Raw genomic sequence first — 27,418 nt, 5'->3', positions numbered from 1 at the left:
AGAAATCTCCAGGGAGGAAGAACATTGCATTAAAAACAAAAAGCTACAGATAGTCATAGTCAAATATAAAGGGACTGGATTAAATTCAAATAGTAAAGCAACAGATTTCAAAAATTAAAACATTGAATATCAAGCAATAGAATGCACAGGAATTGGAAATGTATTTCGGATACAGTTAAGCAAGGCCTGTTTTGTTTCTTACAAAAAAAAAAAAAAAAAGGTAATCAGAAACTTCAGACGGGAAAGAAAACTTGTAAAAACAATGTATAATTCAGAAATAAATTAGACCAAATGATTTGGGGCAGGTCGTTATTAGATACTGTCTAAAGCTGAAAAATCAACAATTAGCAACACACACACACACACGCACACACACACACTTCCGAGGTAACCCCAGAAGAACTACAAAGAGATTAGAAACAGCTGGAGAAGAATATGGAAAGGAAGTTTGATTTTATTATAAGCCCAATTTTACTTTTTGATTAAAAAAAACCTACGTAAATTAATCTGATTTTTTTATTTTAGAAAAAGAAACTAATACATATCACAATGTATCTTTTCTTCAAAATTCATTTTCAAAATTAGATGATTTAAAAAAGTGAATCTAGACTGTCAAATGTAATTATTTATATGTACCACATCCTACAAATCTTTAGTCATAGCCTAACACCAAAATGAGAGCACAAAGTACCTTCTTGTAGAATAAATGGCCCACATTTCCCCAAGGGAACACATTCTTTTGAGAATAAATTGCATTTGCAATGTTGCATTATTACATTTATTTTAGGACTACAGGCTAAATACATTAAACTTGTAATGATGTGTTTTTTTTTTTTTTTTTCCTCCCTCCCTTCCAGGCTTATGGGAAAAGACTTATTTTCACAACTACTCTAAGTCATTAGAAGTATTGTTAATTTACTACTATCTCAAGTCTCTTCATCTCTAATCTACATTGATTTTCTGTCCTGAACATAGAAAGCATGCATTTGTTAATGCTGTAGCTGCAATAAGTTTTCTTTCAGATATTTTTTTCTCCTAGAAAAACCGAATAAAGGTGGCAAAAAAACTACTGGAACATAGATTAATGACTTCTTAGAAATGACTTGTAGGGGTGCAAAAATTTTTAGGGAGGAAACATTATTAGTTGTAGAAAAGCATATGACCTGGAAAATGGGCATAGTGCTCCCAATTTGTTGCTGTTGGTGATAGTCTCTATGGAGACCTGAGTTCCATGAAAAATTAAAAATCAAATCATGGCAGTCATCAGCAAATAGTAAATTCAAGAAGTTTAGTATTTTTTTCCCCCATGCAAATTGAGTACACAATTCTTTGCTTATACAGAACCACTAAGGTGTCTATTGATTTCTCAAGTTGCCATGTCATAATCTTTTTACAAAATGAATCTTGTCTTTGTCTTTGGTGCTCCAGTCACCCTGTGGCCCCATGCTTTGGCCAGGATGTCATGGGGATCCTTTTCTTTACCACGTTGCCTCTAGAAAAAGCGAAGTCAAGGAAGTCAAAGCAGGTGATGCTTTGTCTGAAGCTGACCTTGTCTCACTGGGGAGAGGGAGGATGTATCTCAATCTAGAAATCAACAGTCACCAACTACCATATGTGTCACATTAAAAAAAAAAGTAGTAAAACAAAGAGTGGCCTAAATTGGTGAACAGAAGTTCAGTGTTCAGCATTAATCAGAAAATACCATTCAAAACTTTAAAATATGAACTAAAATAAATATTTACTTTTTATTATTTTGGAATACTAAGCAGGGTTATTATGAGTCTTAGAGTTTACGATTCTTAGAACACAAAAAATGGAGATTCATGTGTATTGGCTTCTGTTTCTAACCATCGTAGACTTGCTTCATCAAATCAGCTTTAACCACATTAATTTAACCTCTTGCTTTTTCAGTAACAAAACAGGAAACCAATCCCAATATTTCTCCTTCATTTGATTTTAGAATTAGTTATTGTATTCTAAGTTGGTGTCACAGAAAGATTTATCATTAGACACAATAATATGTATGCATGTATGTCTATATTTGTGTTTCCTAGGTCTTTTGTATTTCCAATATGATTTGAGTATTTTATTCAATTACATAGAAATAAATTCTCCCATCAATTATTTGAAACTCTTTACAAATAGCAAATGTAGAAATAGATTATTTGTCCTTAACATATCATTATAATGGATATTAGATATAATTTATATTGTATAGATGAATGTGTACATGTGCATATATATAAAATCACCATCAAAAAGCTGGATGCTATAGAAAAAGAACAACACACCGTTCTAATTCACTGTTACTAGAAATTAAAGACAGTTTGTGTTATTGTTTTCCCGCATGAATAAAATATCCATCACTAAGAGTTTTCTGTTCTAAACTCTTGAGATATGAGGCTATTTTCTCATTAACTAAGGAGCTAAAAACATAATCTTTCACATGGGAGAGGCAGACCACAACTTCAAATCTAAATCCTCTGGAATTCACAAGTGCTATAATGAATTTTAAATTGGCCCACAACTTAACAACATCTTTGTTCATTTATCAGATAGATTTGGGTCTCTGAACTGTGCCCCTAAGAAGCAGTTCAGTGTGTTGGTTACAAGGAGATCTTGGTTGTCAGGAGTACCTGTGTCAACCTCCTAACACTACTATTTCCTTTCTATATGAGTTTGAACAAAAGTTGTGTCAAGTTAATGTGAGAGTTATAGAATTTGTCAAGAAAGACAAATTGGTGATGAAATTGGTAAGAAACAAGAAATGATTCTTACAAATATTACTGTGATTTTAGTATACTCTCCTGTTTATAAAATTTGAATAATAGATTTTCAGCTGTTTTGAATTTTTTTTTTTTTTTTCTAGTTTGGAGACTGAGTTTGGAAGAAAGGAAAGAAGGAAGGAAGAAAGCAGGGGAGAAATAATTTTTTTTTGATATGTTACACAGCAACATTTGTTTTTGGTAATATCACTGAGAAAGTTGCTGTGGCTTTAATGGATAGGAACCTACATATTCTTCAGATTATTTTAGACAACCTAAAGCAGCTCCTTAGCGCCAGTGCAGCTCCTTAACATTATTTTGTCATTAACTAATAAACACTGGATATCCCAAATCACATTCTACTTCCCCAAATGATGATCCATTACATAATTCCATTTATGATGTAAAATAATACTTTCCTGGGAGCCATTGTATATATTTATTTATGAATTGTTTTCTGGGATTTGATGTGGTTGAGAATAATACAAGATTGATTCTTTCTATAAATTCTGGCTTCAGTTTCCTTTGCTTGGACCTGAAAACATCTATTTCATTTTCCTTCAGCATATTATATTCTGCAAAGTGCCAGAGGCTCTCAATGGTACTAATGAGTTCTTGTTCCAATTATCTGTTTTAAATTTTTAATCTTTTTTTCTTTGCTACTATGAAAAAGAAGATGAATGAAGAAAACAAAAATCATTACCAATACTCTCATTTATTTGTTGTTGCAAGCTCAATGGTTTGAGAGAATGTCGACATACTTTTTTTTTGTGGGGGAGGGAAGATCAATTAAATAAAATGTCCCATCAATAATTTGAAGTTCTTCAAATATAGCAAATGCTCTCAGTCTCAATATCAGAAAACCTGCCTTTTTGTGTTAGTAAAATTAGACCTAAGGATAACGAAGACTTATATTTTTCAAAATGGTATTTGAATTTAATAATCTTAAAAGCAGTGGAAAATATCACAAATGGAAAGAGAGTTAACTTTACTAAGAAAAACATAATAAATATCAAAATGAAGCTTTATGATGTTTTAAAGGTAAATGTCTTTATTAAATTACCTACATAAATTACAATAAACACTAAGACAGAAGGGCAAAAAATTAGCAAAGAACACCAAAAGACAAATTCCCGGCTGGGCACAGTGGCTCACACCTGTAATCCCAGCACTTTGGGAGACCAAGGTGGGCAGATCATGAGGTCAGGAGTTCGAGATCAGTCTGGCTAACATGGTGAAACCCCGTCTGTACTAAAAAAATACAAAAATGAGCCGGGCATGGTGCCACATGCCTGTAGTCCCAGGTACTTGGGAGGCTGAGGCAGGAGAATTGCTTGAACCTGAGAGGTGGAGGTTGCAGTGAGTGGAGACTGTGCCATTGCACTCTAGCCTGGGCGGCAAGCACGAAACTCATCTCACACAAACACACACACACACACACACACACACACACACACACACACACACACACACACAAAGACAATTCCCCAAACAGAAAATAAAAATGGGTAATGAACATATGAAAAATTCTACCTCACTAAGATTAGAAATACAATTAAAAATGAAAATGACATATTTTCTTCTATCAAATTAACAACTATGAGGACAGATAATACACAGGGTTAGCAAGAGTGCAATGAAATCGACTCCACTGTACACTGGTAGGAGGATAATTCAGTAAAATAATTTTGGATAGGTTATTGTGAATTATATAGTAAAAGCCTTAAAATTTTTCATATTATTTGATTATACTTAGGTATTTCTCCTAAGGTATGATTCACAAAAAAATATGAGAGTGTTTTTGATGGAAATGATTATAGGGAATTATTTAATATAATAGAAACATATGAAAATCGTATAATGTATAACATTAAAGACTTAAAGAAACAATGAAATAGTCATATTAATTTTTAAATTGTTTGATACAATGTTCAATGTAAATTTAAGACGTATTTGGATATATAGCATACACAGACAAGTTTCATTTGTATATACACAAAGGAAATATGCAAAAATGTTAACCTTCAGTCATGAAGTCAAGAAATGCTTTCTTATTTTTGTATCAAATTATTTTATATTTTATATCAAGCTATTTTATAATGTAAAAATATTACATAGAAAATGTGGCAAATATAAAAATTATAAAGGTCTACATCGTTAGAGGATGAAGACAATTTTAATGATCATTTTCCATTTAATCAATAGTAAATATATTTTCCTTATGACTTCCTTTAGTAACATTTTCTTTTCTTTACACTATTGCAAGAATACAGTATATAACACATATAACATATTAAATACGTGGTAATCAACTATTTATCAGTAAGGTTTTCAACCAATGGTAGTTTACTGGAGTTAAGTTTTTGAGGAGTAGAAAGTTATAAGCAGATTTTTGGCTGTGTGGGGGGTTTGGTGCCCTTAATCGTGACATTGTTCAAGGGTCAACTGTAGTTTGTTGCACAGAAGTTACACAGACATAGATACCAAGAACAGAAATTGGTACCAGAAAGTCAGTGATACTTAAACCTAAAACACGCAGTGCTGGTTTTGAGATAAGGAGGCAAGTAACGCCAGGAGGGCAGCAAGGAGACTCTGAGTGGAGAGAGGAAATTGTTTTTGAGGACTAGAGAAAAGAAGACTCATGGAATTTACTGCCAGAACAATTATCTTAGCTATTGTCTTTAATAACTGGAAAGATAGAAAATACACCTATGAGTTTATGGGTCTGGTTAAGGGGATTTCCAAGCAACAAAAGATGACAATGCTATTTGTCATCTTTTAGCCACAGACAGCATGATATAGCCAGAGAGAAATGAGCTAAAGAAAGATTTTCAAGGAGAATTTAGAGGATATATTTCCAACCCAGGACTTACGAGTTGGAAAAAAAAAGTTGATTATTTACATCATCTCCCACCAGCAAAAGATTTCCAAAGACATTGTCTCAAGAAAAATCCAAATTCACAGTGATGTTACCGATCAAGATGAAATCAAGGCTCTGAAATTCACTGTTAAGACCTTACAAAGAGTTCAGGTTGTGTCTAATAGTTTCAGTAAACAAAACTTCTAACAATTTAAAGGTGTTTTCCCTTGGCATCATAACTCTTACCCCATGCCAGAGAAAGTAGCCAGTATTGAAAGATCTGTGGTATGTCTTTATTCAAAGGAATGAGATTATAATTTGATACATGGAAAGCCCACTATTTTTTTTTTTCTGCATTGTAGCATCTTAGAATAAAAGGGACAGAAATAGTCCATCCAATATCTAGAACACCTTGCTTTATTTTAAATTTCCTTTCAGCTTATTGCTATGCTACACATGTTAGTATTATTTTTAAATAATAATAATAAAAACGAAAATATTATAGCTAATATTTATTAGGGACTTTTTAAATGCCAAGCATGGTGCTAAGGACATTTCATAGAACATTCCCCTTACTCCTCAAAATTAGCCTCTGAGTTTTTCAGTAGTTCAAATATTTTGGGTCACATCTAGATTTTATCTCAAGAAATTTATCAGAAATAAAGATGAAATATTTATATAATGATATTCAGAGCAACCATTATTTATAAGAATAAAACCATGAAGAAACCTCAAAGTCTAATAAAAGAAGAAAGGTAAATTAATCAATTTTTTCATATAATGGCTAATAATATATCAATTAACTAAATCATTATGATTTAATGTAATGACTACTTTCATTTTAAAGATAAGAAAATTAAAGATTGGTGAGGTGAAGTTGTCTAAAGTCACACAGAATTGGGCAGATCCAAGATTTCAATCCTGATATTATGACTTCAGAGGACTCATTCTCAACCACTGTACAACCCTCCTACACTGTATCAAATTACGATTCATAGAAGAAAAAGGACAATACTATCATATCTTGTGCATTAAAAAAGTTCACCCTGCAACAGAACTCCTCCCACTTTTACAAGATTTAGATGGCTACCTAGCCTCTGTGGTGACATGCACTGGGGTCTGGGCGTACACCTGGAGGCAAGGACAATGGGCTTCTCATTTTTCCTTAGCCCAACAGTGGCTCCTTTGGTTCCAGCCACCAACACATTGCCTGGCTCTGTACCAATGAGCTTTGTCTGGGTTCTATATGACAGAGAGAACAGGTCATGTGTGTGTGTGGGGGGCATCTTTAATGAGGACGCTTTCATAAAACATGAGAAGGTCTGCTGGTTGTTGAACAAGGCAGAACTTTCACTGTACTATCTTATATACATGCTTTTACCACAAACCTGCTTTACAATTTTAAATAAATGCCTATAGACATTTCCTTTGTCAAAAATAGAAGAAATAGAAAAAATGATGAAACTAAAAAGAAAAAAAATGTACAGTAATGAAGAGCAGTAGCTTAGATCTGAGGCACATACAAAAGTTTAAAAAAAAAAAAGCAACCCTAAGTTATGGTTCCCATAGTAACTGCAACACAGTTGGATTTCACTTTTATGTTAAGTAAGTTTAACTTGAGTGCGAATGCAAAATACTTCCTCTGAGCCAAAAAGAGAATTACGGAGAGCACAGAAGCAACTGTCCAGATTATTCTGGCTTTCTCATATGCCAAATATTAGCCCTAATATGCGTTAATATTTTCACATCAATAGTATCTGTTCATTTCTATTGATTTTAAACTCTTTTATTCAGTGTATAAAATATGATTATTTAAAATGAGAAAAAATTCTCATTAAAATCTGTTAAACCAGAAAGCATGACTTTATAATTTAGAAATATAGAAACACAGTTTGGCTTGTAATTATGAGACTATTTGCTGAAAGTACAAATTATGAGAATTCAATCTGATTACACTCACTATCAAGTGCTTTAAAGCTGACATTTTCAATTACTGTTGATGGAATCTGAAACTATAAAAATAAACACTTTTATTTTGGTACTTAAAAGAGAGTATCTACATCTTTAAGATAGATTATACACATAAGTTTTCAAGGCATTTGGAGTTTGCACATCATTCTCTAGTTCAATAAGATTTTTAAAAGGCAGAAAAGGTACTTACTCCTGTTATGTAACGAGGTCTATATTGAATAGTTCCAAACAAACCAAGAATGACGATAATAATATGTACAAAATTTGCCAGGATAGGTGCCCACTGATATCCAAGGAAGTCAAATATTTGCCTCTCCAGCACACAAACCTGGAATAGCAAAACAGGACGGATAGATCAGTTTGTGAGAAACAGCAGAGTGGTGAGAAGTAAAAAGGATAAAATTATTAATAACATAATTAGCAATTATAACTGTGTTACCAATCTGGCATTTGTCTTCAACTGACAGTGAGAATGACATTTTCAGGTTTTTTTCAAAGGAACACTATGGAAGCTGTGGATCTATAGACACCTACAAGATTTTCAGGGATAAGTTTGTGGAGGAATCAAGCAGTATTCACAAGATGACGTCTTTGCAGTCACAGGATAAATTATATTGTCATGTGCACTGTCAAACATTTGAAGTCATCAACCAGCAAGTCAGGGGAGTCCACATAAAGAGTTTGTTGCTAGATCTGTTCAAACGTCATTATATAAGTTGAGCATAGAACAAAGGAAGTTTGATGTGGAGGAAAAATAAATCTTTAGCAAGACTTGTAGCAAGAACTCTTTAGCAAGACAAAGATTTCTGGATGTGGATCTGCCACTAAGTAGCTGAAGTGGCTTACATAAGTCATCTCCCTTCTCTGGGTGCCCGGTCCTCATCTGTAAAATGAAGGACTTTGATGTGGTGTGTAGGGTCCTTCTAGTCCTAATAGTGTTGTGTTATAAATCAAATATGATGTTTTGTCATATCTGGTTATCAGGTAAAAGAAGGGCGCTAAAAGAAAATTAGAACAATGAAAAACAAAAACAAAAATCAGGCATCCCTATTATAAAAGCAAGACACTTAAGTCGATTTAAATTATACTACTTTCATCTGTGCTCACGGCTATAACTAAGACATATAAAAATCTAAGCAGTGAGAGGAGAAAAACAAAACCAACCAACTAACCAACAATAACAACGAACCGAGATTAGTGGGTAGTCAGGAAGTACCATTTTACATCCCCAAGTGAGATCTGGGGAGCTAGCAAGCATCTCATCAGATCCAACAAAGTAAAGTAGAATGTTGGCTTTATTCCTCCTGCCTGCCTTCAGGGGGGATGATAATAAACTCTCTGTTCAGAGAAAAACATTGTAAAAGGACTTGATGCTGCATACCAAGATTCAATATTTTATTCAGCTAGGTTTTCAAGGAAAATGATGATTTAAAAATCCCTAAGTTCCTAACATCACTATGCTTTAATGATATTTCTTGTCAGAAGGAAATACTGACTCAAAACAGGCAACGTGCTTTTAAATTAAATATCTGTAGCTCAGTTTGAAGACGTCTTGAATGATCATTATTCCCACTGCAGTTCTTTAGCTGAGTAGCACGTTTTCCCATCAGGCATTGAAAGAGAAAATAAATTCATGACACCTCTATTTTCTGAGGCACACTAGGCACCATGTAATGGTTGTAGCAGTCACAGTCCAACTTAGTCAAATCTTAATTCTCACTGCATCTTTGACGTAATTAAAAAAACAGAAGAATCTTGATTTGTTATACCCTATGCTAAAGCCATGATACTCATCAGAGTCTCAATAGTGGATAGTGGAATGCAATATTCTTACTCCTTAATCAACACAGACCACCATAGGACCTGAATATCACTTAAGCCTTATAAACCTGAATTATCTTCTGATGAGCCATTCCTTCAACTTTCTCATATAGTTAACATTTTGTAGAAATGAGACCCATTTGTGACATTAGGCAGTATTACATATGCCAAGTTAGAATCTGTGAATGGTACCAAAAACTAAGTAGTTCTACGAACATGATTGCTAATTTTCTATATAAAAGTTCATTTCAACATAGAACCCTCTCCTCCTTATCTTATGAATAAATAGTAAATACGAATGTAAACCAACAGCAAGAAACATCTAAACTCTATAAATTTGGAGCATCATAACTATGGGGACACATCAGGGCAAAAGTATAGAGGATGAAACACATCAGTCTAACCATGGGAAATAGCTCAATAAATGCACCAGTTATGAAAGCAAATAGCAGTCCTATTGTTAATTATAAAAATATAGAGATGACAATATACTAACTAAGTCCGCAAAACTGAAGTGAAATTATGTCAACATTTATTGGGTTCTTGTTATGGCAGAACCAAAAGTTTATGCAGACTGAACAAGCTAATCTGTAATTCTTTGCATACAATATTTCTGCCTATTTCCCCTTTTTGATTAGTCCTATTAGGGATCATAAGTAGCATTATCATAAGTTCTGTAATTTAGAGATAGGCCCGAAAAATGCAAGATTTTCTGAAAAGTTCAGTGAGTGTAAGGGTTTTAATATGTGTAGGAGTAGCTGCAGTCTTTCCTATGAATTCCTTCCAACAGGAAGACTATTAACTGTGAGGGGTCTGTATAGTGGGCCTGGGGGTGCAGGGATGGAGAGAACACATATTTGTTAGAACACCTACTGTATGCTGGGGCTTCATGCTTTTCTCCAGGCATGTATTATCACATTGATTCTACACAAAACCAAGGGAGGTAAATAGGATTGTCCCATTTTGCAGATTAAGGAATCTAAGCTGTGGTGTGCTCAGTGATTATCTTGAAGTTACAGAAGAAATAAGTAGTAGAACAGGAATTTAGGCTTCTGTGCCTGGCCTCTTTGCTATGCTCCTACCTTTTCTATTTCCTAGACACTTAGTCCCAAAACACATAGATTTTGTTTTCGTTGGTTATATTGTAGAGACCATGCTGGTTATATAATATATGCTACTTCATAGAATCTCTCTGATCATACTTGTCAGTTCATGACATTATATCATCATTGGTTAAGGCAAAGCTCCTAAAGTTTAGTTTAGGTTAGTTTTTCCTTCTTTGAACCCATCTCAGTGTTAATCCAATTTTGCCCATGGGGCCCTCTTTAATGTATTTACTTTTGGTCCTTGTAATCATCTGACATATAAATGTATGTATTTGACCTAGCAAAATATATACTGCTGTTTATGCCCTTTCACACTTGTCTATTTTTCTGTATAGAAATGTTGGTTCCTTTTGTTTGGCTTGCACAGATCACATCATTATTAATGCATAATTTGGTTGCTTTCAATTCTTTGCTACCACAAAGAATTCTCTTCTCTTCCATTACTATCTTTATGAAGTTTTCATTTGTAACATCAATAGTGACTAATCTTTATCAGTTACTATTTCTGCATCTATTGAGATAATTACATTTTTTTTTTCTTTTACACAATGAATGTGATGGATTAGATTGCGTATTCAATCAATATCCTTTTGTCATTATCCTTTTATACCTGGCAAAATCCCCACTTGGGACGGCAATATTATTTTTAGCACATTTTCAGTTTGCATTAAATTTTACTTACAAAATTTAAGCAAAATAAAATTTTATTTGGGGTTTTTGTATCTATAAACTGACCTACAGTTCAATTTCTTTTTCTCTCTTTTTCTGAAACTGTCATAAAGTTTACACTGGCCTCAAACCATAAGTAAGACACAAATTTTATTTAAAACTCTTTTTTTTTTGGTGTTGTTTTGAGACGGAATCTCACTCTGTCGCCAGGATGGAGTGCAGTGGCGCAATCTCGGCTCACTGCAAGCTCCGCCTCCTGGGCTCACGCCATTCTCCTGCCTCAGCCTCCCGAGTAGCTGGGACTACAGGCACCCACCATCACACCTGGCTAATGTTTTGTATTTTTAGTAGAGACAGGGTTTCACTGTGTTAGCCAGGATTGTCTCGATCTCCTGACCTTGTGATCCGCCTGCCTCGGCCTCCCAAAGTGCTGGGATTATAGGCATAAGCCACCACACCCAGCCAAAACTCGTAATAAACGTAGAGAAAACCATCCAGTCACATTAACTTTCCCCAAAGGCAATCTGTGTGAATTTTGGCAACTACTGCTAACTGCATAGCTGTTCAGTAAAATACTGTATGTAGATGCAGCATATAGGCATATATCTGTTATGTCTGTGTAAATTTTTTTCAAATTATTTTAATTTACATAAATGGATTGCAATGTAGTTGTGTGTTTTCACCTTGTGTTTCTCACTTAGTGATGTATCATGAGATTTTTCCACATTAGCACATCCTGCATTAATAGATCTACCTCATTATATCATTAAGGCATTGCATTTTAAAAAATCTTCAATTCATTTCCAGTTTTTGGCTATAACATCCATAAGTGCATTACAGAATCTCCTGTATGTGTGTTAATATATCCATAGGACAAATTCCCCAAGATAGAAATGTTGGATCAATTCTGGTTGCTAAATCCCAAATATTATATAACAGTTGTTATTAATTCTTCTTTGTGCCATATATATATTTATGTTTTCCAGCTCACATAATAGCATATATATATATATATATATGAGCTATGTATATGTGTGTTTGTGTGTGTATATGTGTGTGTGTGTGTGTGTATATATGTATATAAGCTGTTATATGAGCTGGAAAACATGAAGATTACCCTTTTCGTTGCACCATAGCAGATGTTAATTTTAATAGTAATTGTTAATATAGTAGAGTATGCTTAAGCTCAAAAAGTTGTCAAAACCTCTGTGGTAAATGCTATTAAGGACAAATTAGCTTACTTTCCATGACAATAAATGTTCATCAGAAGCATCTGTAAAATGTCTTCAAGATAAATAAATTTATTGACTTTTCACTCCATACTCCTCAATTTATACATGAGAAAACTGGGTCAAATTACGTTAATACTTTGTTAAACTAAGCTTTACCTCTTCATATGAGAGGATTTGGTCTGAAACAGGTTTGCTTCAAATGTTTGCAAGGCAAAAGGGAAGCCTTTGTACTGGTTAGGCATCTATTGCTATTCAACTTTAATAACAAGAAAATTACATGTACTCGAACATATTTTTTAAAAGCCAAAATGATATTTTTCCAGGTAGTTCTCCTCAGATAGTAAGACCTGTAACTGATCTCCTTGATAAATTGCATTTTCTTCATAACTAGTATTTCTTAATCAATTTTTCTTCCAAATATTACTGTAATATTATTTTTATGTCCTTAAAACTTAACCTGATATTGAAACAAAAATATAAAATAAAACTTATATGTAGATTTTGAGAGAAAACATGGGCTTTTGAAACTATGATGATGAAACAGAGTTTTTTTTTTTTAAAGATGTGTTATTAAAGGCTGTAAACAACCAAATTATGTTTCTAGTGCTAAATTATACATGGAAATTAAACTGATCTGTGGGTACCCCTGTTCTCCTCTCTGTACCTCCTTCCCCATAAGTGTCTCCAGGTCCCTTCAAGAATCTGCGCTTTCAGATTGTCTCAACTCTCAAGTTTTTGAAGAAAGAGAGAAGACAGACTCAGATTTCAGTGTTAGGCCAACCAGAGTGCTCCCCTCCAAGGTCTATTTGCATTGACGAAGTGTACTTCAGGGAAGTTACAAACTTGTCAAAAGTTAATACAATTCCAGGAATCAACAAAGAAATGATTTTCATTTCGGTTGTTTGCAGGAGAATATAACTTACCTAACAATTAAAATTAGCCTGTTATAGCATCATACACAGACACACACACACACACACACACACACACACACGACACACACACACATACTACTAGGGACAATCCCAGATGGAAATTGAAAGGGGCATAACAGTTTCTAGGTTGAGTCCAAAGTCTTATTTCATCTGTAGGTACCATTAAAGTTTAGATAAACTTTCAGCCTAATCTACAGAATGATCATATGTTGGTCATACTTTTGTCAATAAAAGTTGCTGCTAACATTTATTTGTTTGTTTTTACATTCCAGTCAAGTATGGCTAATTGCTAGTTTCCAGTAGCATCCACTCTTTGTTTCCTGCCTCACAGAGATCTTAAAACAACATTAAATGAGATGTAGAAAGTTTGAGTAATACATCCTTGATTCATATAAAATTTTGCTCCTTCAGCAGGAAAACTTTGCCTTGTGATTTTGCCTTGGATTCAGGTTTCCCCTGTGCCCAATTCCCCGGTACAGTATTTCTGTTTCCTTGTTGTCTGCTCCCTTTGGAAAAGCTGCTAATTTTGCATCAACCTTGTGTCTAGGTTTATTCTGCCCTTTGCTGGATCTTGCCACACTAGAGCTCATCTCCATTCCCATTGCTTAATTCCTCTGTAGTCCTAAGTAAACTATAGTCTTGAGCACGCTCTGGAACTGTCTGCTCCAGAGTCAGAAAGGATGCCCATATTGGTTTCTCTAGTTTTAAGCCAATGACCAAGAAAGTTGTAAAGACTTTAGAGATATTCTAGGTCTTTATAATATTGTCGAGCTGCTGTGCTCTTTACAATATTGCCGAAAATATCACAATATCACAAAGCAAAACTCTACAAATATGATTGATAATGTTCTCCCCTTAAGATTCTCTGTGTTGTTCATAGTGGACAAGATCAAAGAGAATATATGTGCTGGCTTTTAAACATTATGTGCAGGAGATATACTAGGTATAATTTGGTTTTATCTTACCAAGAGATCGGATTCACATATAAAATGAAGAGGATAAACTTGAAGTTGAGTCTGCAATGATTATACATGTAAAATAGGGGCAAAGATAAAAGACAAACCACAGAGCTTTACTTAAAGAGTTTTAGCTACATTTGAATAACTGAAGTTTCTCAAATGCATGTGTATATATGGATACAAACTTATTAGGATGGGGTGTGTGTGTGTGTGTGTGTTCACCAAGGGGAAGAAAATAAAATTGTAAGGTATTACTAAAAATAATAAATTATCCCAATTCATTAGAACCAAGAATTGTCTGCCTTTTTCCACATAATTGTTTTGCTTTAAAAAAAAAGAAAAACAAAGAACAAACAAAAAAAAAAAATTAAGGAAATAAGTCATCACCGCCACCACAGCAAAACAGCACCAAAAAGAGACTTGGCCATAATTGCTCTAATGACACTAGAAGTCAGCATATCATGGTGGTTCAGACTTCAAGTTTTAGAATTAGAAAATCATGTTTGAATTCTAACCACTAAATGACCACAGCAGACCACTAATCTCTATGAATCTCAGTTTCTTCATCTACAATATGGGGATGATGTCATACATAAGTCCTAAGATTTTCATGAAGATTAAAGTGATGATGTACATAGAATAGTTATTAAGATGCCTGGATTGCATCTTAAAATTGATTCTATTATTAATTTATATTTCAATATGAATTTGAAATCATGTTTTAGTGCATTATCATTCTGTATTTGTATTCTGCCAGACTATTTCAGTTAGAGATGTTCAAATGTTTCTTATTCTATTGGCCACAAATGCAAATAATACCATGACAAATATTCCTGAATAACCTCAAGTGTTTGGAGAGGGTCTTGATAATGTTTTCCTGCCTGATTTAACACCCCATATATTAAATCTGTTGTAGTACTATGGTAAAAGAATAGGCTTCAAACATTATCATTCCTCTGTTTCCACCTTCTCTCTTTCCACTTTTCACATGTGACAAAATCAATGTTTAAGAACTGTCTCCACATAGTTAATCACAATAAAGCTTTTCAAGAAAATACTGGAGAAGATTTGGCATAAGTTCAAAGAAACCAAATGGAGACAAGAAGTTCATTTTCTCATAATTTGTATTACTGAAATATCATACATGGCATTTCTTAATATACCTTTTTGAAACACAGAGTCACATTTTTCTGAGGTTAAATCAAAAAGTTTATGTAAAGACCCCCATGGAAGTCAAATAGTTAATTTTAAGACTTTCCTACTATTTTGTATAATAATCCCATTTATGTATAATTCTAAATATGCCATCTAATACTCTAGTTGTGATAACAGAATCATTTATTATTTCTCACAGCTGTTCATTCTGCATAGCAATTTATAACCATTTCATAGTTAATACTCATGCTATCAAAAGACAAGTTGATGACTAGCATATTATATGAGGTTAAAAAAACCAGAAAATTCTTCTCAAAAGTAACAAAAAGTTAACCCTAGAGCACAAAAATATTGTTTGGTTTCTGTTTAATTGAGCTTAACAAGTCACGTGAATTCCTGACCCTTGTTCTGTGTGTCCACATGTCAAATTTTATAAATGTGTATGTGAGTGTGTGTATATGCCTAATCACAAAGTGTTACTTGATTTTCAGGAATAGGGTTTTTTAGTGTTTTGGTTTTTTTAGTGTTTAGATTTTTAGCTTAATTTTTTTTATCATAACGCAAATCTCTCACCTTTTTTTGAATAATGTGTCTACATTCTGTGATAATAATTATTAAAATATATTGGGTAGTTATTATATTCCGTACATTACAATAAATAGTTTAATATGTTTTTAAGTTAATGCTTACTTTTAAATCATGCATTTACAAGAATTATCTACCATTATCTTTATTGCACACATGAGGGAATCACATCGATGATGAGAGAGAATACATAACATGTCCAAGATCATAAATGCAGAGCTGTTATTTTAACTTCCATGGCCGTGATTTCAACCACATATCATTAGCAACTAAACACAGGAGAACCTTATGGTATTGTTTTCACAATTTTTAGGGCTTCCGCTTTACTACCAAATACTTTGCTAATTCAATAAGCCAGTAAACATAAGAGGTTATTTGTTCTTGGGATGAAGTAAAAGTTCAAAAAGACACACTAATAACTATTTTTATACATAACTCCACAATTTGTAAATTCCTGTAATCACTATGATGACCTTATAAAATAAGCATGATTATTACTGTTACTCTATTACTACAAATTATGCAATTCACAGTACAGACTAGTTCATAGTTAGAACAGAACATTTCTGATAAAAACATGAACTGAAAGTTTCTACTATCAATGCAGTTAACAGAATAATAATACTGCAGGGGCACAAAAATGACATTTATCTGGAGTTGTACTATAAAATAATTTTATACCTTTGTAGCCCGATTCTCATTTATTAAGTTTAAAGTCTCCCTATACTCAAGTTAAATGAGCTGAAAAGATCACAGTGTAAGTCTTCCTGGTAGATGGATCACTGTTTTGATTTCTCCACAGAGCCTGTAATTTTGCTCAGTGGAAATCTAACTTCTCAGAAGAACCAGAACATATCAAAATGACAGCTGTTCTAGGTAGTTTTCATGACTCACTCAAAGTACATGACAGGTAACAGTTGGAAAATATAATGCATCCATTTAACCTTGAATTTCCAATATCTTCACAAAAGAGTCTCAACTGATACAAGGTCAACCTAATACACAAATTGGTTACTTATTCATAACACAGAAAAAAACACTTAATGTTTGGAAGACAAATGGCCATGGGCTTTTAAATCACACGTTCTACAAGCAATTATAGAGTATTACAGGTATTGAGCAATGTGATACACCGTCTTAGTTACTAATGCGGTGTGGAAACCCAAATCAATGATGAGATGAATCAGACATGTTCATGTCATCTGACAGAATTAGTTTTATACTATGATATATGCTAATATCTGAAATAGTGTATTAGTCCATTTTCACACTGCTATAAAGATACTACCTGAGACTGGGTAATTTATAAAGAATGAAGGTTTAATTAACTCACAATTCTGCATGGCTGGGAGGCCTCAGGAAACTTACAATCATGGTAGAAAGTGAAGGAGAAGCAAAGCATGCCTTAAATGACAGCAGGAGAGAGACATCAGGAAAAACTACCACTTATAAAACCATCAGGTCTTGTGAGAACTCACTAACTATCATGAGAACAGCATGGGGGAAACTGCCCCCAGGATCCAACCACCCCCACCAAGTCCCTCCCTCCACACACAGAGATTACAATTCGAGATGAGATCTGGGTGGGGACACAAAGTCAACATATCATTCTGCCTCTTCCAAATCTCATGTCCCTTTCACATTTCAAAACAGATCATGACTTCCCAACAGTCCCCCGAAGTCTTAACTCATTCCAGCATTAACCCAAAAGTCCAAGTCCAAAGTCTCATCTGAGACAAGGCAATTTCCTTCCACTTATGAGCCTGTAAAATCAAAAACAAGTTAGTTACTTCCAAGATACAATGGGGGAACAGGCATTGCGTAAATGTTTCTATTCCAAATACAAGAAATGTGCCAAAACAAAGTAGCCACAGGCCCTATGAAAGTTCAAAACCCAGCAGGGCTGTAATTAAATCTTAAAGTTATGAAATGACATTTTTTGACTCCATGCCTCACATCCAGGGCACACTGATGCAAGAGGTGGGCTCCCAAGGCCTTGGGAGGCTCTACCCCCGTGCTCTGCAGGATACAGCCACCACAGCTGCTTTCACAAGCTGGCATTGAGTGCCTGCAGCTTTTCCAGGTGTATGGTGCAAGATATTTATGGATCCACCACGTGGGGTCTGGAGAACAGTAGCCCTCTTCTCACGGCTGCACCAGGCAATGGACCAGTGGGGACTCAGTGTTGGGACTCAAACTTCACATTTCCCTTCTGCACTGCCCTAGCAGAAGTTCTCCATGATGGCTCCATCTCTGCAGCACATTTCTGCATGGATATCCAGGCATTTCTATACATTCTCTGAAATCGAGGCACAGTTTCTCAAAGCTCAACTCTTATCTTCTGAGTACCCACATGCTCAACCCCATGTGGAAGCCACCAAAGCTTAGGATTTGAACACTGTGAAACAAAGGCCCAATCTGCACCTTGGTCCCTTTTAGCAGTGGCTGGAGCTGGAACAGCTGGGACACAGGACACCAAGTCCTGAGGCTGCACAGAGCAGCGGAGCCCTGGGACCAGCCCATGAATACAGTTTTTCCTCCTAGGCCTCTGGGCCTGTGATGGGAGGGGCTGCATGAAGATCTCTGACATGGCCTGGAGATATTTTCCCCATTGTCTTAGCAATTAACATTTGGCTCCTTGTTACTTATGCAAATTTCTGAATTTTTCCCCAGAAAATGGGTTTTTCTTTTCTACTGCATTATCAGGCTGCAGATTTTCTGAATTTTTATGCTCTGCTTCCCTTTTAAATGTAAGTTCCAATTCCACCCTGTCTCTTTGTGAGTGCATATAACTGAATGCTTGAACAGCACCCAAGTCACATCGTGAATGCTTCACTGCTAGTAATTTCATCTGCCAGATACCCTAAACATCTCTCTCAAGTTCAAAGTTCCATAGATCTCTAGGGCAGGAGAAAAATGCTGCCAATCTCTTTGCTAAAATATAGCATGAGTGACCAATAAGTTCCTCATCTCCATCTGAGAGCGCCTCAGCCTGGACTTCATTGTCCATATCATGATCAGCATTTTGGTCAAAACCATTCAACAAGTCTCTAGAAAGTTTCAAATTTCTCCACATCTTCCTGTCTTCTTACAAGAACTCCAAATTGTTCCAACCTCTGTCTGTTACCCAATTCCACATTTTCAGGTTATCTTTATAGCAGCTTCCTATTCTGCTGGTACCAATTCACTTGATTAGCCTATTTTCACACTGCTACAAAGATACCACTTAAGACTGGGTAATTTGTAAAGAAATGAGGTTTAATTGACTCACAGTTCCATATGGCTGGCGAGGCCCCAGGAAACTTACAATCATGGCAGAAGGGGAAGGAGAAGCAAGGTATCTTTTACATGGGGGCAGGAGAGAGAGAGAAAGAAAAAACCGCCACTTATAAATCCGTCAGATCTGTGAGAATTCACTCACTATCATGAGAACAACATGGGGGAAACCACTCCCAGGATCCAATCATCTCTGACATCCCAACAGGTCCCTCCCTCAACACACGAGGATTACAATTTGAGATGAGATTTGGGTGAGGACACAAAGCCAAATGGATTTTAGGGCAGAAATTTTCAAAACACCCAAGAAGGCCCACGTGTAGTTGTTCAAATGATAGTCTTTCCATGGATCTACATGTTCCAATCTATTCCCATATTTCTTACTGTTTATTTAGCAAGTATACCTAAACACAAACATCAATATGTGGCTAACTTTATCAATACATGGAAAAGCAGATGAGGGATGGGTTTCCTATATATTAACAGAAACTTTAGAAGTTGGGTAGAATAAGTTGCTAGGTTTATCATCAGCAGCATCCATTTGTTCAGTACTGATTTTGTATTCATTGAGAGCTCAGTAAAAGCCAAATAAAAATAGCTTACAATGTTCTTATTTTCATGTATCATATGGTATTGCTTTCTCATAGCAAATGACTTTCTCTAGAAAAAACTCGATTGCTATTTTTTAACAGCACAATCATATTAAACATATTAAAGCTGCCATCTGGAGAATTTGAAATTTGTCAACTAGGTAAAAATACAGATTTTTTTTTTTTTTTTCTGAAAAGCTGATAAAGAGTCCAAAAATATGCCTCATACATCATTATCAGAGAAACAATGTATAGACAGCTTTCTGTTTGGGTCTTGACAAATATTTTTGTGTTTCATTTACATTTTTATTTTATGAATTCAAAATAAGGTAAAATGGCCCTCCAATAGTCCTGCCCTCCCCTTTTTAGCTGCCCTTCACCCATTTGAGGCGGTGAGTTAACAATGTCATTACCATCATCAGCTGTTTCCTGTCAAGCAAGTACTATATTTAATAGGATTGCAGGTGGAAGCGTGTGGGCTGTTGTCATCAGGAGAAGGAGATGTCACAGTGACCTTCATGCCGGTGTCTCCTCTGTCTCCCTTCCCTCCCATCTGCTCTTTCCTTCCTCAAGTGAAAGCATAAGCAGAGGTTTCAGGACAGCATCTCTTTGGCTAGAGGAAGGCAGCTATGTGGAGACTGTCAGTCAAACCTTTCAAACTCTAGGTGACGTCTCTTTCGTAAAATTCAATTTCATACGGATGGGAGATGAAATGACAGCCTCACTTACTCTGACTGCTAAAGGCCAATCAAGAGATGAAATGAAAGCAGAACTGTTATTGAGATCACTACCATGTACTGGCAGTCACTGTGGGAGTGAGTATCTCAGAAACTGCAACTAGAGGCCCGGTGTGATGGCTCACGCCTATAATTCCAGTACTTTAGGAGGCCGAGGCAGTTCGATCACCTGAGATCAGGAGCTCGAGACCAGCCTGGCGAACGTCTCTACTAAAAATATAAAAATTAGCCAAGTGTGGTGGCAGGGGCCTGTAATCCAAGCTACTCAGGAGGCTGAGGCAGGAGAATCGCTTGAACTTGGGAGATGGAGGTTTCAGTGAGCCAAGTTTGCACCATTACACTACAGCCTAGGTGACAAGAGTGAAACTATGTCTCAAAAAAAAAAAAAAAAAAAAAAAAAGAAAGAAAGAAAGAAAGAAAGAAAAGAAAAAGAAACTGCCACTAGAACTACAAGAGAATATCATTTCAGATGGCTGCAAGGACGTTTTTAGAATTTGTCATGAAGTACGCTATTTCTGGCATGGTAAATACCATGTCTCCTGTGCCCTTTGAAGTAACCCTAGTATTCAATTCAACACAGATACGGAGAGGCTGCTGTGAAAAGAGGTAGTCATAATATTTGTTTTCCTGTTGATAGAGGTGTCTGTGGCTTTCCATGGGTGAATATAATAAGACATGATATTTTCTATCAGCTTTAGGAGTTCTACCACAGACTATTAATGCAGCATAGGTAACTGGTACAGGCACAAAAAGGTAAGTTCTGTCAAGGTACCTTAAACATGAAGATTCAAAGCATTTCAAGCACTGCTAAATTTTATACATGCTTCCTCTATCTATGTGTGCGCATATTTTATATACTACTATTAATATTAATAGCATTACTCTAAGCGTTTTATACATATGAGCTTATTTAATGAGGTAGGCAATAGTATAACTTAGGAAATATTATCTCCATTTTAAAGATGAGAAAACTGAGGCAGAGAGAAAGATTCACTTGACCAAGTTTACATGGCTGCTATTTGGTAAAGATGATTTGTCTAGAGCCCAAAGTTTGAACCATTATGATATCACTTCGGTCAGAGGTGGTGTTAAAATTTATATGCACAAACAATATTGCATATGTAGAATAAGTGTGTATATATATAAAATATATGTTATAATATATACAAATGTGTGTATATGTTTATATTCCATTATATTTTGCTTTCAAGTATGATTTTTCTAGTTCCGTGAACTCATATCATTTATTTTCTGTGCGTTCATTGATAAGTATGATAAAACAACACAAAACACTAGCTAATAAAAATGTGTAAGTAATAGAGTTTTTTTTTTCCTACTTCACTTAGTGCTCAGCATGATATTACATTGCTGCAGTGCTGCCAGTCTTCTATCTCCTAACGACATACTGTTTCATTCTATTGGAAATGGGAAAAAGTTAAGACATTGCCTCTGAAGCAACTGATACTACTATTGGGAGAAAAAAAATAGAACGCTAAATTTCTTGAAGTGGTTCCAATTTGCTTAGGAACTGTCTAAAGCATAGAACGACTTACAAATATGAATATTATACTGATGTATTGAGTTAAATATCATGTAGTAGATGTTCTTACAGATAATGGGCTTCCCAGAGTACTTACACATACTTCTGCTCTATCAGTTGAATTTCATGCACACCTACAGTAAGTTGTGCTTGCATATGTTGGCTCTTATCGCTAGAATTGTATGTTTACACAATGCTTGTTGTAAACACAAATGCAAGCCTAGTTATATCAGTTTTATTTGTTCTTATATGATTTAATTATTACATATACAAAGACTTATGAATGGAAAAATAGGGTTTTAAAAAATAAAAATGAAGTTTAAACATATTTAAAAGACTATATAAAGGCATAAAATGAGTTTCTAAAGGATGGGTGGAAAAACAATAATTAAGATATAAAAGGGTTCTCTTCCCAAATTATTTTACAAGTCTTTTTAAAGTTCTTATTCCACTGTGAAGAAATGAACATGTAAAAATTCATAGACAATAAATTAAGGATATTTTTCATGCCAAAAATGGTAAAGCTCCAACCAGTTATCCCATATATACACAAATGAGTCCTTAATTCTATGTCAAGAGTATTTTATAGTTTGAATTAAAGTAACATGTCAGATATGTATCTATCACTGCTTTAAAAATATTTTGGATCAACTGACTGACTACTAGTCCCAATGTCTAAAGAGAAGTTTATTGTATCTTTATTGTGATAAGCAATACATTTCTTATAATTCTGTATAAAAATTTTAATATATCCACTGTATTATACCACAATCTAGAGCACTAAATGATTCTGTAGACCATAATTTGTGATGTTGTTTTAGGAAAAATACATTCTTTTTTTTTTTTTTTTCTGAGACATGGTTTCTGCCATATTATTAGCCATGGTGGTCTCGAACTCCTGAACTCAAGTGATCCGCCCACTTTGGCCTCCTGAAGTGCTGGGATTACAGGCATGAGCCACTGTGCCTGGCTGAAAAATACATTCTTACCAAGAGCCCACACATTGGAAGAAATAGAATCCTAAAGAGTGGTATTAGTTAGCATTTTTGATATCTTTCACAAAAACAGTGTTAACTTTTTAAACGTAATCAAGCAGTTTTCTTGTCATAGATAAATAATTAATCAGGATCCTATACATCCCTTTGTCCTTGCTTGACAATCTCAGCAGGAGTAACTATCAGGTTCCAGAGCTGTATTGTTCTTCAGAGTTCTGACAGCCATTCTGATCCTTACAAAATATATCATAAAGACAGTTTGTTGGCAAAGTTTCCTGCGATTTAACATTTTATTTTACCAGAGTTGAAAGTTTCTAAGAATGCTAAAATATCTTTTCTATCTTTATAGAATCTCTTTATCACTAGACTGGAATTTGTTAATTCTTCATGTTTGCTAATCACAGAAGAGAAAGGTAAAGCCTGAGAAGGATGACTAAGTAGCCCTTTCCATTGTATTTTAAAAATATGATCATTACATCTAAGAATTGTGTATGTACATCTATATATCTACATGTTCATATCTATATCCATGTACTGTTTATATCCACATCCATATCTTTATCTGTATAGACCTGACAACTGAAGCCTATACTCTCTTGTCCAATTTTATATTACCTCACTATGCTAAGCAACGTTAAAGTCATGTAGGTCTGTATGAATGTCTTAATACCTTGAAGGTGTTTCTACCTCTGTTTCAAATCAGCTACGTTTCTTGGGGAGAGGCTAGCAGAGTAGTAAAATGTCATGGCAAAAAGTTCAATTAAATTAGTCCAGGTGTGGTAGCTCATGTCTGTCATCCCAGCACTTTGGGAGACTGAGGTGCGTGGATCACTAGAGCTCAGAAGTTCAAGACCAGCCTGGGCAACCTGGTGAAACTCCATCTCTACCAAAAATGCAAAAAATTAGCCGGGTGTGGTAGTGCGTGCCTGTAGTCCCAGCTATTTGGGAGGCTCAGATGGGAGGATCAGTTGAGCTCAAGAAGTCGAGGTTAAAGTGAGCCAAGATCATGCCACTGCACTCCAGTCTGGGCAGCAGAGTGATAAATATGGGTTAAATTATGTGAGAAGCCAGCCATATCTCAGTCGTATACATAGAGTTTGACCTAACAGATAAATTATACTCCAAAAATGTTAGAGAAAACTTATAGGAAATAATTTGTCAATAAACATTCTTAGAATACTTCTTTACATAAAGGATCATCATGAGTATTATGGGTAACAGATTATGACGAATTCAAAAAATATTACATTAAGATATGCAAAATATATTTTGCTTCAGATGTGAACAATCAAATAGACAGAATAAAAATCATAACTAAGTCTAGAAATAATGGTTTTGCCTCCTACTTTGTCTTTTTAATCTTGGAGTTTTGTATTTTGTTTATTTTTCAATTCTTCTTGATGGGATTTATTTGATTTACTGAAAATGACATTTCACATTTCTGTTTGAAGGAAACAATGTCAGTCTCAGACTCCAGTACCCTGGCTACAGGTGAGCTCCACTAAGTCCATGAATTTTGCTGACATGACATCACCCAGGTGTATTATACTCTTGCTGCTTTCCATTTCAACTTGTTCCAAGGGGGCTGATTGCCTTGCTGGCCTGGCAAAATCTAAAGCCTCATATGTAATTACAGCCCTGTAAGTGCATAGAGAATGGAGTAGCATCATGGTGAGAATTAGAAAGCAGCCTGGTCAGTAAAGCACAGTCTACTAATTACTTGCACTGGTGGTTTTTCTGTAGGAAAATAATTCTGGGTTTTTTGATAAAAGGCACATAAAATTGCCTAAACTCCCTTCCGTTATCTTATTACAAAATAAATTGCCAATTTTAGGCTATTTGTTTCAGTGTATCCATTTTGAAAATTCTAAGTATGTATTTACTTTAAAATTGGTATATTTACAAGAATGGCATGTGCTATATGTCCTGAATTGAACCTATTTAAACAACTTTGGTATACAACAGTATTAAAAATAAAGCTGAAGAAAATAATATTTCTATATTCTAATATTTCTAAGAGTAGGATAATTTTTAAATTATAAACTGTTCCAAAGTTTGTTTCCATTGTTGAAAATAGTCATGGATAGCAAACATGAACCTAATACATACATAGATATGATGTAAAGTTTAACTAACATAAAGAAAGCATGCATCTTTCTATTAGTTTAACATATTTGAATGAAGTAACTTGAAAAAAAGCAAATGCTATAGGCCCAAATGACTTCTGAAAATGTAAATGTACATATCTAGATCCATGCCTATTTCTATATCTACATGTTTACATCTATGTATATATCTATATAATATACATACAGCTTACATGGCCATATAATTTGGATGTGGACCAGTCTGCACAAATGGTGAAATTTATGCAGTGATTTTTATCAACAAATATACAATAAAAATTATGAGATATGAATTATAAATGACTTATACCAAGACTTCAAACATATTAAAGATTGGAATGGTGTTTTAGTCACCATTTTATATAGCTGGTATACACAAGTTCAAACATTATTGTTATTAAACATTAGGTGACACTGAATGAGATATAGATTTTAAAATAGCAACTAAAAATTAAAAACTATACTTAAATATTGACCTACTCAAGAATTTATCACAAAAATGCAAAAATGATAAGGCTATGGCATCCGTTATTCAGCATCCTTTTCCCACTGGGGGTCCAATCTTTTTCTAAGGCTACTGAGTAGTGCTAGTTTCCACATCCACAATGTAATTAAGATTTAGTGATACAGGAGGTTTTATATCTATTTTATAGAGCAATTTCATCAGAAGTAATTGGCCAGTTGAAATAACCAACTATAGATTTTTTTTCTGTATTAGACTTATTTTTATTTAGAAATGTAACTTACGATTGCCCTGAAAAATCAAACCAAAATTTAGAACTGTATAAAGAAAAAACCAATCTTTCAAAGTTTAATATATATTTGCCAACTATGGCTTATTGTTCTCCACACCATCTGGGTAATGTTTTAGGAGATCTCCCAGACTGGGCACTGACAGAGGCAAGAGGAGATGAGTGAATACAGGAGTGGTTGGTGAGGTGAGGCATCTGCATACTAGAAGCTATGGAACTCGGGATCCAAAAGAAGAGTTTAAACAAAATACTACTAAATAAATATCGAAAGTGTAATTTTTAATGCACTTCTCCAATGTTAAATAGCTTCTCATTCCCCCTGCTACACACATAAATTGTCCTTATGAAAACTAAAAGAAACTTTTACTTTGTGAATTATGACACCTTAAGCCCATATGAGTTGAGGAAGTCCAACAACTATTAAGAGATACTTAGGACTTATCCACAGGGTGTTCTATTTCCTTTATCCGACAAGGAAAACAGATGTTTATCTGCTCCTTCATCACATTGCTGAAAATTTATCTGATAGGTGCTTCAAAATTGCCATTTTCCATAGTTTGCACATCAGGAACTCACCCATAGAAATTGCTTGATAAAGCATAGATGGTTCTGAAATTTGAATTTCTTTTTTTAATCAAGTGATATTATGCATGTCTGAGTAACAGTATAACAAAGTACTACATGTCTTAAAAGAATCATGAGGGACATAGGACATTTGCTAAGCTGGGAGATGGTGTTGTCACCTGCCATTTAAATTAAACAAACAAACAAACAAACATTTATAGTAGCATAGATGATATGGTTTACAAATAAGTTCTAAGACCTTAGTTAGACCTTATCTGGCCTGTTACTATGATAGAAGACTACGAATTAACTATGTAATGATTTTTTTTTTTTTTCTTCTTGACAAGATACGCAACTTTGTAAAATGTATTAACATGGCCATGTTAGGAAACTAAGAGTCTATAGAGTATCTCTTCAGTTGACAGGACAAATATAGGTATGGAGTCAGGCAGATTGAAGCTTGTGTCAGCAGAGCAAGGCCAATGAGCAAATGTTATCATTTATAGTCTGTACTTTTCTGCTGTATAGTTCCAAACCTTGTTTTCTATAGATGCCATGTGATTGCTTCAGTTATATTCTAAACTTCTGAATTTGCAGTAAAAATCTAAAGGGAATGAGAGCTTCATGACTGCATGATTTTAATAAGTCTATCAAATTCAAGATACATTGATAGATATTAGTAAATAATAAACTCTTATTTTTTCCCATTGTCTTATGACTGCTTATACATGTACTTAATATGCAAATGTATGAAATATAGTATTTAGCCATCATAGTGAC

At 34.6% G+C, this 27,418-nt stretch overlaps 1 protein-coding gene across 10 annotated transcripts in view; it reads right to left on the bottom strand.

The window, feature by feature from the left end:
- Nucleotides 1-27,418, bottom strand: part of LOC105465543 (sodium/potassium transporting ATPase interacting 2) — a 1,022,956-nt gene that overhangs the window by 521,570 nt on the left and 473,968 nt on the right. For 9 of the 10 annotated variants that reach the window (XM_071095949.1, XM_071095948.1, XM_071095950.1 and 6 more), the window contains one exon: nt 7,787-7,924. In XM_071095949.1, coding sequence (XP_070952050.1) covers nt 7,787-7,924 — 138 coding nt within the window. Of the gene's footprint in view, nt 1-7,786; nt 7,925-17,391; nt 17,476-27,418 lie in introns of those variants that run through there. The other variant, XM_071095952.1, reaches the window with a different exon arrangement.

This window comes from Macaca nemestrina, chromosome 5 (assembly GCF_043159975.1).
Source record: "Macaca nemestrina isolate mMacNem1 chromosome 5, mMacNem.hap1, whole genome shotgun sequence".
In the NCBI taxonomy this organism is placed as follows: Eukaryota; Metazoa; Chordata; class Mammalia; order Primates; family Cercopithecidae; genus Macaca; species Macaca nemestrina.
The sequence above is the reverse complement of the archived record's forward strand: the minus strand, read 5'-3'. Positions and strand labels throughout refer to the sequence as shown.